Source organism: Lithobates pipiens, unplaced genomic scaffold, assembly GCF_037356315.1.
Source record: "Lithobates pipiens isolate NorthernLeopardFrog02 unplaced genomic scaffold, aLitPip1_a1.2 Scaffold_16, whole genome shotgun sequence".
In the NCBI taxonomy this organism is placed as follows: Eukaryota; Metazoa; Chordata; class Amphibia; order Anura; family Ranidae; genus Lithobates; species Lithobates pipiens.
Genome location: NW_027507748.1, coordinates 386129384 through 386145565, shown reverse-complemented (window position 1 = coordinate 386145565; position 16182 = coordinate 386129384). Strand labels below are relative to the sequence as shown.

The 16182-nt window shown below is 43.4% G+C and overlaps 1 protein-coding gene across 1 annotated transcript in view; it reads left to right on the top strand.

Moving 5' to 3' along the window:
- The window catches only part of LOC143983034 (multidrug and toxin extrusion protein 2-like), a 284277-nt gene that overhangs the window by 104882 nt on the left and 163213 nt on the right, over nucleotides 1–16182 (top strand). The window contains exon 9 of the mRNA XM_077482261.1: nucleotides 6143–6256. Within this exon, the coding sequence (XP_077338387.1) occupies nucleotides 6143–6256 (114 nt within the window). The remainder of the gene's footprint in view (nucleotides 1–6142; nucleotides 6257–16182) is intronic.

Below are 16182 nucleotides of genomic sequence, written 5' to 3'. Positions count from 1 at the left end.
CACGTGAGAGGGAAAGAGCCATCCACCTTCGTCCTATGAAGACCACATGCAGGCACCCTGTGGCATATCCATCACCAAATAAGATGTAGGCTTACCAGATAGAATGGATCCAAACGAATATACATTCGAAGGATCAATCAAACTTCAGAATATTCTCATATAGAGTTGTCCAACATAAAAAGGCTCTCCTGGGAATTCTCAATCAAGTATTCAAACGATGGGAAAATCTTCCACTTTAAACCTCAACGCCCATTGTAGAACTCATACAGGAGGAAAAATGAGGGCCACAATAGTGTAAATCCGTTTTAAAAAATTTAATGAAATAAGTAATGAACTTACATGAATCCAAATGAATAAAGCGCTTTTATCATAAAAACAGAGCTGCAGTAGGAGTCCCGACGCGTTTCGTCCTCAAAAGACGTCATCTGGGGTACTACTCCACTGCAGACCACTTCCTTTTATACTTAACTTACTAATTTGGGCGAAAATTCGATCTGCCTGTGTCACCGCATATTACTTCCGGTTCGACCAGACTTCCGGCGTGCGTTCCACGCCTCGTTACTGTGTTATTTAATAATTGACCCCGTATTAATATATCACCGAATGATGGAATAAAGCTTAACTTAATAAGCGTCAAAACCAGCCTCATAAACGTTACTGAGTAAAGAGAGGTGAGTATATTAAGATCGTGACATTATGCATAGTACGTCACTTCCGGGTCACGAATACCAGTAAGCTGGTTGACCAATCAAAGGGCCAACCCACAAATTATTCCGACATCACTTCCGCTTTTCGCTGAGCTGCGACGGAAGTGATGTCAGCCAAACAAAGGCTAAGACGCACCACGCCTCCGGAATTCCCACGTGAGGACACGTCGAATCCCGGAAGTGATGTGGATAAACGTCCCGACGTCTACCCGCAGCGGAACGCAAACAGAAGTGCGCTGGAGCGCACTTCAAATAAACTAAACTTTATTGTAAAAATGACAGCAGATAGTCACGCACTACAACCAATTGCTAATGAAACGCAAATAGATGTGCGCTTGAAGCGCACATATTCAAACCGGAACCCCTGATAATACCGGGTCCAAAAAAAACCGAATAGAAGAGGAAAAGGGGACAGAAAATATTTTTTGTATAATCGTTTAAAAAAATAAAACATAAAAAATACACTATCCTCATATAAAAAAGATAAAATACATGCCGAATTTAAATTTAACAAAAATAATTGCATGCCAAATTATATTTTATCGAAAATGTAAAAATGTACAGAATAGACAGATTTCCACCACAAACTCCTTACAGTGGAACGTCCATTCCTGAAATTATCAGGAATGGATATACACATGGTGGTACACACATGTGTATATAAGACCCAACCGTAATTCTGTATAAGCCAGTGAGTACAAAAGAACCCAAGGACCAATGCGTTGACACTGAGGGCAGATAGAATTCTATCCCAAAACAATACATTACATAAATAAATAAATAGCGGCTACACCAAAAATAAAATAAAATATATAGACAAACATGTTCACATAAGATGAACCCCAAAAAATTCAAGTGGCTTAGAAACTAGAACCATCAGGACAATTACCAGCATAGATCTACCCATCATTAATGAACGCGTTGATGTCCCATTCAATATTTAAACCAAACGGAACATAAGATCGAATTGTGTATATCCAGTAGGTCTCTAACTGGGAAACACCACGAGTCATAGCTCCACCCCTCCAAGGGGGTGTGTATTTGTCGATGGCCAGAAATTGTGTGCCTGTAGGGTCACTGTTGTGACATTCTCTATAATGTTTCGGGACAGTATGTTTAGAAATCTTACTTTTTATCAGGGATATATGCTCTCCTACTCTAGTTGCAAACGTTCTCGTGGTTCTCCCCACATACTGTTTCCCGCACGGGCAAGTTATTAAATATACCACGTGTCTAGTACTACAAGTACAAAATGTCTTAATAGTGTGTGTTCTATTGGTTGTTGTTGATGTAAACTCAGTTGTTTTGTGCCTACCAGCGATGTTAAATTGGCACACAATACATTTTTTACAGGGATAATAGCCCGTTAAATTGTGGAAAAACGATGGCCGCCTAGGTGGATTAACAACATTAGGAGCAATTAAACTCCGTAGAGAAGGTGCTCCCCTAAAGAGAACCTTTGCCTGTTCTGGCAATTTAGAGCCTAGAACAGGATCGCTCCTCAACACATCCCAGTGCTTATTTATAATGGTTTTAATTTGTCTATGCTGTATCGAAAAAGATGTCAGCATAGACCATCTGTAAGTGTCATCCGGCTCCCTGTACGCTTTTTCCGCAACAAGAGTCTCCCTGTTGGTGTCAATAGCTTTCCGTATTTCACCATCCAAAATACTGGCATCATATCCTTTAACCTCAAATTTCTGCTTGAGGGTTTCTGCCTGAGTCTTAAATGTATCAAGGTCAGTGCAGTTCCTCCGCAGACGTAAAAATTGGCTGCGTGGAACTGAACTTAACCATGATCTGTGATGACAACTGTCCAAGGAAATAAAACTGTTTCGATCTGTTGGTTTGAAATGTGTTTTAAACACAAACTTACTGTCCACAATCTCTATTTGCAAATCTAAGAAAATAATCTTGGAGGAACTCATTTCAGCTGAAAGTGAAATACCCCTGTCATTGCGATTCAAATCATCAAAAAACCTCACCAAAGACTCTGGAGAGCCATTCCATAGGAGGAGGATGTCGTCTATATATCTAGCCCAAAGGACCAATGAAGGGTTCCGTTGGGCATAGACGACATCCTCCTCCCATTTAGCCATAAATAAATTCGCAAGACTAGGGGCAAATTTTGCCCCCATTGCAACCCCCTGTTGTTGCAAATAAAAATTATCATTGAACCAAAAGTAGTTGTGCTCCATGGCAAATTCCAAAAGCTCCACAAGGTATTCACATTGGAATGATGCCAAAGAGTCATCAAGATTTAAGTAATGCCGAACAGCCTCAATACCCATCCCTTGTGGGATACATGTATAAAGGGACGCTACATCTGCTGTAGCCATAATGCAATGTTCATAAGGCTCAATACTTTCAAGCCTCCTGATTGTAGCCCCGGTATCCTTAAGATAGGAAGGAGTTTTTTTGACGAGGGGTTGCAAATAAAAGTCAATATAACGGCCAATTCGTGAAGTGACCGAATTAATGCCACTTACTATCGGCCTACCAGGAGGATTTACTGGATCCTTATGGATCTTCGGTAGGTAGTAGATTGTGGGAATTCGAGGAGCAATGGGAACTAAAAATGCTTTCTCTTTATTGTTCAAAATTTTTAATTCATAGCCTCTATTTATCAGATCCCTAAGTTGTCTTTTATATAAATTCGTAGGATTGTTGGGGAGTCGTTTATAGGTGCCTGGTTCATCCAGGATTCTCTGCATTTCCATTTCATAATGTTCTCTATCTAAAATCACAACCCCCCCACCCTTGTCCGCCGGACGTATAACGACATCCTTTTGTTCACACAAGGACCTAAAACCAATACTGGAAAAGGAAGGTCGATTTACACGTCTGGCGGGCAATTTGTCTAGGTCGTTTAATACCAAGTCCTTAAATATTTTTACTGCTGGCGCAGTGGGCACAGGGGGTACAAATAAAGATGGGTTAGCCAACCCCGAATGTACCGTTCCTGATGTAGCCGCTAGATAATCAGTCCTAAAAGGGTTAGTTGTTAAATACCTTTGAATGTTAATTTTTCTAATAAATTTGTGTATGTCTATAAATGTACCAAACTTATTAAGTTGTTTGGGAGGTGCATACTTCAGTCCTTTATCAAGGACAGGTACTCAGATGGGCTGTGACAGGTACCCAGGTACTCACATGGGCTGTGACAGGTACTCAGGTATTCGGGTACTCAGATGAGCTGTGACAGGTACTCGAGTACTCAAATATACTGTGCCAGGTACTCAGGTACTCGGGTACTCAGATATACTGCGACAGGTACTCAGATGGGCTGTGACAGGTACTCGGGTAGTCAGATATACTGTGACAGCTACTCAGATGAACTGTGACAAGTACTCAGGTACTCGGGTACTCAGATGGGCTGTGACAGATACTCAGGTACTTGGGTACTCAGATGGGCTGTAACAGGTACTTTGATGTAGGTACTATGATGGGTGATGACAGGTACTTTGATGAGTGATGACAGGTATTTTTATGCGTAGTGATAGGTCTTCTTTATTAGGGGGGCAATCAGTGTGGTTGGTGTGCACTGTGAGTGGTAGCGGGATGTTACTGCAATCTCCTAACACACAATCTGTGTGTGAGGAGGAGAACCCGGTAATCTCGTTACCGCGTTTTTTTTTACATTCTGTGACCGGCTATGATTGGAAACAGCCGGTCACGTGGTAAAGAGCCATTGGCTCTTTACTGCGATTGGGGTTGGGCTGTGTCAGGGGGACAAGCCTCGCCCCCGATCACTGCTCTGTGCGTGCCCTGGGGTGTGCACAAGCTCCGTGCACGTGGGCAGTACATGTGACGGGCTGTAATTGGACACAACCGGTAATGTGGTAATGCGGGGGCCCGCAGGAGCAGCGAGAAACCGCGGACGCCATATGACTATAGCCAGGTATTGAAGTGGTTAAAGGATAAATTCACCTTTTTGGGCAGAATTTTAGTTTCCATATTAAATAAAATGGTTTTCCAATGCCATTTCTGGCCTAGCTATCCCAATGTGCTTTTCTCTCACCTACCTTATCCTCATTAGGTATAAAATCTTGTCAGTTAGTTTGCATTTTTAAACGGATTTTCAGATTCCATCCCTTCCTGTTAGGCCATCTCCCAGAAGCCTTCACTTCCTTGTTGTGTCACAGAAGAGGGTGTGTTCACCACTCTGGGCCCCACTTCCCTCATTACAATACTACCATTCACCCACTTCCTATACAATCTGATTGTACGATCTCCTTTAAATCTCCTATCAGTTATGTAGTACAAGGGCCTGTCTGATTTGATACAAATTGAATGGATTGTTCAGGTGTGTCCAACTATTCCATAGTCCTAGTAAATTCTAGTAAGTTCTAGTAAATCTTAAGAAAATTGTACAGTGATTGTGCAATCAAATTGCATAGTGTATGGTCATCTTTATTCAAGTACATAGGAAGGAGTGGATGTAGAAACTCAGTGGTCAGGCCTCATTCACATCTCCATGTAGTGAAAACTTACATTTCCACATGCGTTTTGGGTGTTTTGGAGCATTTTCACTCATCACACATAGGGCAGCCCATTCACTTGAATGGGCTGCCCTAGATGCAACAATCATCCCAAAGAAGCCCCAGAACTTTTTTTGGAACGGAGCTTGGTGCATTACCACAGTCAGAGCACATGTTTTTTGACTTGCTTTTTGGCTTGTTTTTCCACACATACGGCAGCCCGTTGACTTCAATGGATTACACTACACGTGACAAAGTAGCTTATGGGACATTTTGGCATGGTGCAAGTTGCATGTTTTTTACTACATTTCTCGCCTAATTTTTCATGTGGTAAAATGTGTGTTTGTTTCTGTGTTTGGTGTGCCATTAGCAATTAATGACACTGAAAGCACAACTAGGTAATTTTAGGTGTATAAATGTGGCCATATACTATACATATTAATTGTACAATCACCTTTAAATTTACCAAAACTATATAATAGGAGGACACACCATCTATCCAATCACTCTCTTTCCAATCAGGTAGACCCTTGCACTACATCAGGGGTGTCTCATGGGATGCATGTGGCCCCAGGGAATTTACCATGCAGTCTGAGCCCAAATGGTGGGGGGGGGGGTGGGGGTGCTGTGAAAACTCAGTTGATGGGTGAAGGTATGCTAATAAGCTCAGCTGGTAAACTCCTTCCTGTGTCTTAATGGTTCCTCTGTCTCTGTCTGTATATCAGGGCGTAGCTTTCTAAGAAATATAGCAAGGGCTAAGGATAAGGCCTTGCTCTCAAAAATCAAAGAAAGCTTGCATTTTTCTGCAGCCGAGATCCATTAATATTATATTGGTACAAAGGGGAGCTGGATTTTTTTTTAAAATGCTGATATTCTATTCATTTTATATCAACAGTTATGCTTATTTAGATATACATGTTCATCCTGCTGTTTTGGAAAATATTCTCTTCTCAGGATGGTCCAAAGAATGTCTTCAGGAGTGGGATATATTCTTATGCCTTGCTATCCCCAGCACACTGATGCTTTGCGTTGAATGGTGGAGTTTTGAAATTGGAAGCTTTTTAGCAGGTTGGTTTCTACATTGTATGAATACTTTCATTTAGCTCTATTTGCTTTGTTTCCTGTGTCCTTATATTCTTTGGCTCTGTTTACTGGCTCTTGACGCAGCAACCCCATTATAGATTCAGGTAACCTTTCCACTTGCAAGGACTTTTCTAGTCTGCCAAGACTTCATTGCCCTTGGAAGGTGAAACATTGCTAACATTTATGTGAATACTATGAACAGGGAGGAAAAATCTCCAAAATCAAGGGAAAAACAGGTTATTTCTGCCAGCATGGTGGTGTACTAATGGTGATGTTAAGTGGCTTACAGATATAAGAACTCTTGCAGGAATAACTTGAGTAATGAAAAGGGCAAACAACAAGTGCACAGAAGGGTTAAGTTGATCTGAGCTGATTAAGTAATCCAGAACAGAGGATGTGGCACTGCTCAGCTGTACAGTAGTGTCTAAGAAACCAGACGGCAAACTGTGTTAGCTAGTCTTGGTTTGTTTTGTGGTGCAGAGTGATTGGTGAGTTGACAACTGTAGATGATGGCTGTAGATGCAGATGAAGACTGGTGAACCTACTCTGTGTGGTTCTTCGGTCTTCATCTGCTGAGGATGCTGCTGCTCCAGCCATACTGGAAAGCGAGTGCCTGTGGACTCAGCACTCTAGCCTGGACTTTCGCTTCCTTCTTCTGGTCTTGCTCCAAGTTCCCCTCTCTAACTGGCTCTTAGGTTGAGAGGAGCATGCTGACAGATGTCCTTACTCCTCAGGATCCTTGGCGCAAAGCCACAAACATTCCTGGGCAGAACAGTAAAAGATCCACTCTACTCCTTGTGGTGTCTCCCAGTTTTTAGGATCTGCAGTTCTGCTGGTATCTTCCAGAGTGCAGCAGTCTCTCCTAGGGACTATAGAATTGGCAGTATTTCTCCTTTGTACAAACAGTACAAATAAAAATACTGCTGATTCTCTGCATTTGTTTCATACTATTTCCAAGACTTTATACACGTGAGTGTGCTATATATTTTTAATAAATCAGTTTATACCAAATATAATGTGCTATGAATTGATTTTGTAAACCAATAATACACTCACTATCACCCTCTCATCTGTGTATTCACCACTGCGCTGAAAAAAACACCCTTACCCCTAAGTCGCCACTTAAAATATAATAATAACTTGTGTATAATGTTCCTATTACAAATTGCTGAAACATGTGGTGCTAAATTGTAGTGTATATTCCACCACTAAATCCTATACATCAAAATGTATCATAAAGTGTTCAATAATACAAATGTAATAAATAACCTCCTGTGAAAGAAATAATAATAATAAACAATAACTAAACTGTAAATCCAAAATTAATTAAATGAATCTAAGATTCCCCTATGAACAAGTGATTATTCACACCATGCACTAAATCATTCCTCCGGGAATGTTACAAAACATATAAAGTGTTGCAAAGTCCGTGAATCTTCAAAACATGCTTCACATAGAAAATAACAAACGGGGGGCGTGGCTTGGCGCGCAACGGGGATGGCAGCCTAGAAGGAGAGCTCCGTCGGAAAGCGGCTCCAGCACGTCTGTTACAGCGGCAAAAGGCACAATAATGAGCAAGCAGGCCAGGCTCCAGCATCAGACCCGTCCTCGCCGCTCAACAGCAGTTAATCCCGGCCGGGATATCTCCGATATCTTTAAAAATCAGGCCTCAGCATTACAGGCCCCGGGGGAGGACAAGATGGCGCCGGTCCATGCGGCCGAGGAATACAGCGAGGACTCGCAATCGGCTACCGAGGACAATGGCAGGCATGGCTACCGCTCCACACACCCACTTACCTACGAGGACATGTCTGGCTTCGCAGCAGATATTAAGGCCTCGTTCTCCGCAGCGATCACGGACTTAAAGACCAGTTTCCTGGTCATGCAGGAAAAAATGGCGGCTGCAGAGACGGCGGGTAAGATGAGAGACAGATCCATACATAGACTTGACGAGGTTGTCACGGCCCACTCCCTACATTTCATAGAAATGAACAGACATTTGGAGGATCTGGATAACAGGGGGAGACGAAATAATATCAGGGTACGCGGCATACCGGAGTCCGTTGCGCCCGACCAAATCACCTCAGTCTTACAAAGGGTTTTCAATACTCTACTCGAACGTCCGGAGGACTCGGTTATTGACTTCGTTAGAGCGCACAGAGCACTCAGAGCGAGGGGCCCTGATACCCTACCCCCACGCGATATCATTTGTTGCTTACAGAGCTTTACACTTAAGGAGGATGTAATGACCAAGGCCCGTAGGAACGACCAAATAGTGTTCAACGGGGAGAATATAAAACTTTTCCAGGACTTGTCCCAAATAACTTTGAGAAACCGAAGGGCTCTACGTCCTCTGCTTGAAAAGTTGAGGGAAAAAGATATGCGTTACTCGTGGCGCTTTCCCTTCGCTCTGCTGGTTACACACGGAGGCAAGCAACATATCCTACGAACGCCTGCGGACCTCCCGGAATTTTGCGCAGCTCTCCAGCTTGATCCGATCGTTCTGCCCGACTGGTATCAGGAGTTCTCCATGCCAACTAAGGACAGAAGTCCACCAGCTTCACCGTTCGCCTCACCGGAAAAACACCTCTCCAAACGACAGAGGCCAGGACGAGGAGATTTCTCACCAAGGGGTACCCCACGAAGTCGCCCACACTCCTCCAGGAATCTGATGGAAGCTTAAGATTTATGAAGCGTTCGTACCTACCTACCTTCCAGACGCTACAACGTCGCTCTTTTACCACCTGACCACCGCCTAGCCATCGGGGATTCCATGCCCTTCTAATTACATGCTTCCATATCGTAGAAACGACTCCCTGTGAAACCACGATCCGTTCGATTCCATCCTGTTTCTTAGGTGTTTCTTCGGAAATACCACGTCAGTATTACACATTTGCATTTATAGGGTATAAAGGCTGCAGGACAACGGCTGACTTTCTGAATAACGCAGCCCTGGCAGGGCGATAGTGATGGAGGATCCGTGTTCAAGGGGCGAAGATGCCTATCCAGGGCAATAATAGCCCCCCCAGATTGTAATGAGCGGGTGGCGGGAGGGGTACGGTTCATTGGAGGGTAGGAGGTACCTTAATTTCTCATTAATTGCCATTTGCTAGGCCTGCTTGTTCTATTCTTGTTCTATTCTCGCTTTTGTTTTATTTTGATTCTGGTTTATGTTTATTGCTTTTCCGTTTTATTAATCAGATACCAGTTTGCATTATATGTATGTTTGCTGCTGTGACAGACCAATTAGCACCTTTCATACGCTTTATGGGGCCGCTCACGACGGTTCCTTGCACTTATAGTTGAATTACCACCGTGATAGACAACGGTCCGGTGCCTTCAAATACATACCTTCTCAGGGCGGACACTGGGCTAATTGGCCTGAGGTGCCCTGCACGGTGAAGGTTGTTATCTCCGGGGAGGGCCTTCCCGAACCCCACAATAGTGCATCAGGCAGGTCACTTTGGGGCCTGTCTCACGTACTAATTTTGACCTCCTTGAGACGGTTATTTACTCTTAAGGGGGTGTGACCTACGACTCCGTCCTCATCTCACTTCATCTTCTCCTTTCTCTTCATTGCTTTCTTTCTCTTTATTTCGCCTTGCCACGACACAAACGACAGTGTTTATATATACTGTATATTACTGACTATTGTATACATCATAACTTTTTGCTATCTTGTTGAGATTGTTCCTACAGGTGTCGGGTCCCGCACCTCCCTGAGCCCGAACCATGGCGTATTCTGATTTGGGACGTAACCCAACGGTAGTCTCTCATAATGTCAAAGGGCTTAACATCCCCGAAAAACGAACCACTTTACTAAGAGAACTCAAAAAAGGTAGGCCCCACTTTGTATTTTTACAGGAGACTCACTTTAAGACCGGACATACACCAAGACTGACTGACTCATACTTTGTAGAAGCTTACCATGCCACCAGTCCTGGGACGAAATCAAAAGGGGTCTCGATACTGGTGAGTAGGGATGCTGACTTAGAGGTTACAGGCAAGCTGGTCGACCCTGAAGGGAGGTTCCTTATACTCAAGGGGACCTGCAGAGGGACTCCCCTGACTCTGGCGAACGTATACTTCCCCAACTCGGCTCAACTCACTTTTTGTCGGAAACTGATTGATGAACTGAAATGCTTCAGTTCGGGCAGACTTATTTTGGGTGGAGACTTCAACGTACCCCTTATACCGACTGAAGACACTTCCAATGGCAAAACCGCCATCCCTTATAGGGCTCTTAAGAATATTAAGAAGCTCCTGCATTCTCTGAATCTGGTAGACTCATGGCGTCACCTGAACCCTGAGGGCAGGGACTTCTCCTTTTTCTCTATCCCTCATAACCGCCACTCACGAATAGACTATATCTTCGTTTCTCAGAGAGATTTGTCGCAGCTGAGTGCTGCCCACATTGGGATACAATCAATCTCCGACCATGCTCCCATATCCGTGACATTAGATTGGACAAATACCCGGGCCAGACCCACTACATGGAGACTGAACTCGTCATTACTAACTGACCCAGCACTACTACCAGACTTGACTTCCTCTTTGACTGAATTTTTCAAGCTAAATGACACCCCTGGGATGAACCCCCTGGCGATCTGGGAAGCCCACAAATGTTTTATTAGGGGCGAGCTGATACGCATGGGTACACGTAAAAAACGGGAGAGAGATAAAATGATCAATGAGTTGACCGCGAAAATAAGATCCCTTGAATCACAGCATAAACGCTCCCTCACAGTACACTCAGCAGAATCTCTACTTGAGACACGGAAAGCTCTTAAACAGCTCTTAGACAACACTACCAGGAGGTTCTTATTTTTTAGACGGAAAGTTTACTATGAACATGGGGACAAAACAGGTAAGGTCCTGGCGAGGGCCCTGAACACCCGTATAACACACAACCACATCAGGGGTATCAATGGCAAGGATGGGAAGACAGATTTAGAAACTGAGAAGATTGCCCAACACTTTCAAAACTACTACACAAATTTATACAACCTCCCGAATCAGCAGAGACCGCCGGATCTGGGGGGTGACAGGACCCAGGCGATACAGCATTACTTAGACGCAGTTAATCTACCCAGACTTAATGAAGAGGACAGTAACCAGTTGGACAGACCCTTTGACGATTCCGAAATTAAGACAGCCATAAGAGATTTGAAGACGGGCAAGAGTCCGGGGCCAGATGGGTTTGGTGCCATTTATTATAAGACATTTACAGAGGTTATACTCAACCCTTTTAGAAAAGCAATGAATTCCTTGACAAGCCAGAGACCAAACTCAAATGACTTTCTATCAGCCTTTATCACTGTTATCCCCAAGGAAGGGAAGGATCCACTTAACTGTTCCAGCTACAGGCCCATATCTCTTCTAAATACAGACGTGAAACTGGTAGCAAAGATCTTAGCCAACAGGCTGAAACCCCTACTCCATGAATTGATTGGACCCGAACAGGCCGGATTCATGCCAGGCAGGGAGGCAAAAGACAATGTGACGAAGTCCTTGAACCTGATTCATGTGGCACACCAGCGAAAGATCGAGGGCTTTCTCCTGTCAACTGACGCGGAGAAGGCCTTCGATCGAGTAGCTTGGGATTATATGTTCGAGGCGTGCAGGCGTGCTGGCTTGGGCCCCGGCATGATGGCCTGGATTTCGGCACTATATTGGAACCCTTCAGCTAGGCTTAAAGTGAATGGTTCCCTCTCAGAGACAGTGCTTATCAAGAATGGCACAAGGCAGGGGTGCCCTTTGTCACCCCTGCTTTTCATTATTGCTCTAGAGCCATTCATAAGACACACCATCATGAACCCATCGATTAGGGGATTCCAACTTAAAGAGAGAACTTTTAAAATTGCGGCTTTAGCCGATGATTTGCTGTTCTATTTAACAGAACCACACACTTCTATTCCTTCGCTCTTGAAGGAATTCACAAAATTTGGATATATCTCCAATTTCAAAATAAACTATTCTAAATCGATGGCCATGAATGTGTCTCTTCCCGAGGCCCGATTGTCGGTGGCCAGAGTCGGTACCCCCTTCACATGGACAGCCTCAGCTATTAAATACTTAGGAGTTTGGCTGACCCCCCTACTTAAAAGCATTACACAGGACCTTCTGAGATGGGGATCGGGCTATTTCTCATGGTTTGGCAGGGCGGCCATCTGTAAGATGACTGTACTGCCAAAGGTACTTTACTTGCTCCGAACCTTGCCCATCAAGATACCCATGAGCTTTTTTAAAGCGCTACACTCCCTTCAGACAAGTTTTATTTGGGCCCGCAGGCCCCCTAGGTTGAAAAAGTCTCTCTTAACCAAACCCAAAGAAAGGGGTGGCTTGGGTATACCCGACTACAAACTTTACTATTATGCTGCGCATGTTGCACGTATCATAGATTGGCACTGTCACTCCCAGATTAAAGATTGGGTCTTGTTGGAGGAGGAAGCAAGTGTGATTAGCCTCCAGTTCTCTCCCTGGATCCCAAGGCTTAGATACCCCAGATCCATGCTTTCGCACCCCACTGTAGGCACTACTCTTCACATTTTTCATACACTGACCAAACAATCTGAGTTCTCCACCTCTCTGAGCCCTTTAACCCCTATTCGAGATAACCCGGACTTTGTGCCGGGCTTACAGAACCCACTACTTAAAATACAGAGACCGAAAAGACCGCTCTTAGCACTAGACTGTTTTAACGGTAGCTTGATGAAAGACTTCACTGACTTTAAAGTAGACAATGATTTACCAAGACTACCACTCTGGACATATTTTCAACTGAGGAGCTACTGTAATGATGTAACACGTAGACCACACTTGACGTGAGCAGTGACGGATCTAGAATCAGTTTGCTTGAAAGGTGAACCCACCCCAAAAACTACTTCGCTTACATATGCATGGTTGAGATCACTAGGTCCACGAGAGGATCACGGGCTCAGGGAGAAGTGGGTTCGGGCTTTGGGTTCCCCGATCTCTGACGATCAGTGGGATAGGGCATGTATTCTATCACACAAATGCTCCCTAAGCACGAAAATGCAAGAAACGTCCTACAAACTGTTGACCCATTGGTATGCTACCCCAGAAAGAATTCACAAATGGTATCCTCACTCTTCGGATAGATGCTGGAGGTGTGAACGGGAGGAGGGCACTCTATTCCACATTTGGTGGCAATGCGACCAATTACAGCGTTATTGGTCGGGGGTGAAGGAGCTGATTGGGCAGATCACAGAGACCAGTCTGAGGTTGGACGCGGCAAGTTGTTTGCTCCACATTGCCAACACCTCATTCAAAAGATATAAAAAGTCGCTCACCAGACATATGATAAATGCAGCCAACTCTCTAATTCCACTATACTGGAAATCCAAAACTACACCTACCATAAGAGAATGGCTGCTTAAAATTGCTTCTATCTGTGAGATGGAAGACACGGCAGCCCAATCAAATGAGCGTGTAGAGGGTTATCACAGAACATGGTCTCCGTGGTTTGCCTTTAAATACTCCAAATCCTTTGGGGACATCATGGGCAGCGGCCTGATGGCCTGAAGAGTGGTGGGGTCCAGACAACTAGTCAATCACTAATTTATACCATACAAACACAGCTCTTGACCATGAGCTAGAGCATCCGGAACAAGGCGAATTTCTCCTCCCTTTCTCCCCGTTTGTCTTTACTCTCTATTTCTAACTTTATATATTTCTATACTTGACTTCTTTACTAAATTAATAGTTCTTTTGATATGTTCTCTAGATGTACATTGAGCTTGATGGGTTCCTGAGGGAATCTGGGGTTGGATAATGAATCACCCTTCTAAGTCCGGTAGGGCTCGCAATGGAAGGATCTGATGTTTTGATGATACCCCTATTATAGCCAACTAGAAATGTTATTGACACAAATTCAATCTTGTTAAGCATAATTGTTTTTTGCAGTGTCTTTTTGCATACTCTTGTAATATGTGCTTTTATTTGCTAATAAAACTTTCTTGAATGAAAAAGAAAATAACAAACGATGATGATCAGTGTTATCTCAAAAAGACCGTTAACATCTAGGTTCCTTAACCACACTGCTGTGAATTGTGATTCCTCTCCCCCTTTTGTGAATTAACTCAACCAATTGTCTCCGTACTTATGTTTGGCTAAGCACGCTTTTTGTACCCTTTTTGCAGGGATGTAAATGGGAGGTATACAATCTTTCACTTCAGAAGGAAAAGAGCTGGCTCTTTTGGAGATTTCATAAAAGTGCTCTCATGCAATATATAAAAGAAAAGAAAATAAATGCTCCCATAGCATAATAACGTTTAAAAACCTTTTAATCACACTTGAGAAATTCCTATCGAATTGTACTCACAATTAAAAAAACTTGTATCCACGCCAAACAAATCAAGCCACAGCACACTTTAACACAGCTGGTTGTCGAAGCATTAATGGTCTCAGCGGACTCAGGGCATGCGGGACGTGTTTAAACAATCTCTCACCGCTCCTTGGTTTCACCGTCACCTTGGTTTTGCAAAAAGGTGAATATGGTATAGCCAAATAGATTAGGACTATTTAAAGGGACAGCACATCACTTAATATTTTTATGCTTTTTGTGGGAGGTGGTCTGCGGCAGTTGCATGCACACTTAGAACATGATTTTTGAGTTATACAGCAGTACATGAGTTTTCATATTTCCATTATACATAGTAAACCTTCAATTGCAACAAAAGGAGCCGCACTGCAAAAAAGTACCAAGTGATATACAATCTCACATCTCACAAAAGTGAGTACAACCCTCACAATTTTGTAAATATTTTATTATATCGTTTCATGTGACAACACTGATATATATACACACACACACAAGAAAAAAAATGTCAGTGACAAAAAATACAACAAAGTCCACATGCAAAAGAAAAAGTCCTCTTTTCATGTGTTCATATATTCTTATACGCATGATAAGCATCCATTGCCAATAAAGAAAATGTTCAATCATGAAGCCACCACCTCTTATGGAAAGAGTACACGCTTACTGACTATATATGACGCCCTAATTAAAGAGAAGTCAACAGACCTTGCAATCAAACACCCAGCTTTAGATCACCATAGAGCGATTCCTCAAGCTCTCCCCGCTAGCAGATGATTATAAGTTGGTTCCCAATCGAGCATCACCCCATAAGGTTTTTCTCACAAGAACATGTAAAGAAATGCTCCAATAGTGTAAAACCTTTCTGGTGTGTTTATTAAAGATTAAAAACACACATCAATCATGTGATCAAAGCGCTATATTACATTCCTCGCTCAGCTACATGTAACAGCCAGCAGCAGGCTACCTAGAACTGTAAAGTTACTGGTTGCTCGTTTTTAAAAGAAAAAGGATGTAATAGTAAATGCTTAGAAACTAAAGCCAAAATGTTTTAGTGTGGAAAATCGTTTTGACTGCTATTTCCTGTTTTATCAACCATCAGTGCTCCTTATGCCGCCTACACACGATCAGATTGTCCGGCGTACTTAGTCCGCCGAAAAGCATTTCAGCGGACAATTCGATCGTGTGTGGGCTTCAGCGGACTTTTCTGGCGTGAAGTCCAGCGGACTAAGAAAGTATTTTTGCACTCCAATCTTCCCGTCGGACTTGGGTTTCAGCGGACAATACGTTTGTCAGTATGCTAGTACGGCGGACTAAGAATGACGCATGCTCAGAAGCAAGTACGAAAAAGGAAGCTATTGGCTACTGGCTATTGAACTTCCTTTTTCTAGTCCCGTCGTACGTGCTGTACGTCATCACGCTAGCAAACGCCGGACTTTCTGTGTGTCCGTGTGTGGCCAAGTCCGTTCGGTAGAAAGTCCGCCAGACTATCCGCCGGATTGTTTGCCGGACTAAGTATGCCGGACAATTCGCACGTGTGTACGCGGCATTAGATTTTTTTAATCACATGGTT